At 40.9% G+C, this 1,028-nt stretch overlaps 1 protein-coding gene across 1 annotated transcript; it reads left to right on the top strand.

Annotated features, from left to right (window-relative positions):
- Positions 1-153: 153 nt before the first annotated feature.
- PHALS_07448 (uncharacterized protein) lies at positions 154-385 on the top strand (the record flags this gene model as incomplete). Its single annotated transcript, XM_024720914.1, has 2 exons — positions 154-180; positions 245-385. 2 exons carry the CDS (start codon positions 154-156, stop codon positions 383-385), a joined length of 168 nt encoding a protein of 55 aa, XP_024586065.1.
- Between the last annotated feature and the right edge of the window lie 643 nt (positions 386-1,028).

The following is a 1,028-nucleotide window of genomic DNA, read 5'->3' as shown; positions in this document are numbered from 1 at the left end:
CGCTGATACCAGATAATTAAATCATGGCTGATAAGTCATGAGCTGGAGGATGAGCGAGGTCATCTCCAACAATAACTACCAGCATTCTACGCAAGATCCTATCCTCTAAGTTTCGGTAGCATACGAAAAGTGTCTAGAAAATGCCATCATCGCATGACAATTGTTGTAACAAAGTTACACGTACCCTGGTCTTTCTTGATATTATGGCGCGTTGTACTGGGTAGCACTGATTGGCTTATCATAGAGAAATATTCTTCCACCTTTCTCGATTGCTTACATCTCTGAAGAACTTGAAGAGTTATTTAGTAAGAGGAAGACCGAGTACTTGGCAAGCAATGCGGCCGAATATATCTTTATCGCGGATGGCTTTCTTGAGTTTATCTGAAAATAGCAACGGGTCGACCGTTCTGATGCATTCTGATATTTAGTGATTATAATCGCAGTTATCTGCAGTCAGTGTAGTTGTTTCCAATTGACAACGTCTTGAAGTCAGCTACACTGGATATGCACAAGTGCTTCTCGACGTTGAGCCTTGTGTGACGCTGATAGAGTTGCTGTTTGCGCTGCACCTGGAGAGCAAGCTTATATCTGCCCTGCGCTGATGACACACGGCATGTTTGTATAATTTGACGTTGATATAGCATTGCTTGCAGTCATCCAGAAGGTGTTTGTTCAAACTCCCTATGTGGCTAAGTTGAATGCGTGTCAATATTTTAGTTACTATACATAGATGTCGCAAGATGGTGCAACCACCATAATCTAAATGTATACCCGGCAGGAGCCGAAGCTACCCTTGTGCTCCGACCTTAGCATTAACACTGTATACAGATTGCTGTGCCAATGCAAAGAAAGTAATAGTTTTGTCACAATTAATGCTTTAGTCAATTTTTTGTGTGAAGCCACAAAGTCAAGTAAGATTTCTAGCGGGAAAGCATACTAATGCGGTCGCAGAACATCAGAAATGCTTATAATGTCTATAATTTAATTAGGGAGAATAAAAAAATGCCCCAACTTTTGCCATAAATAAA

Source organism: Plasmopara halstedii (assembly GCF_900000015.1).
Source record: "Plasmopara halstedii genome assembly, contig: Scaffold_3109, whole genome shotgun sequence".
NCBI lineage: Eukaryota > Oomycota > Peronosporomycetes > Peronosporales > Peronosporaceae > Plasmopara > Plasmopara halstedii.
The sequence above is the reverse complement of the archived record's forward strand: the minus strand, read 5'-3'. Positions and strand labels throughout refer to the sequence as shown.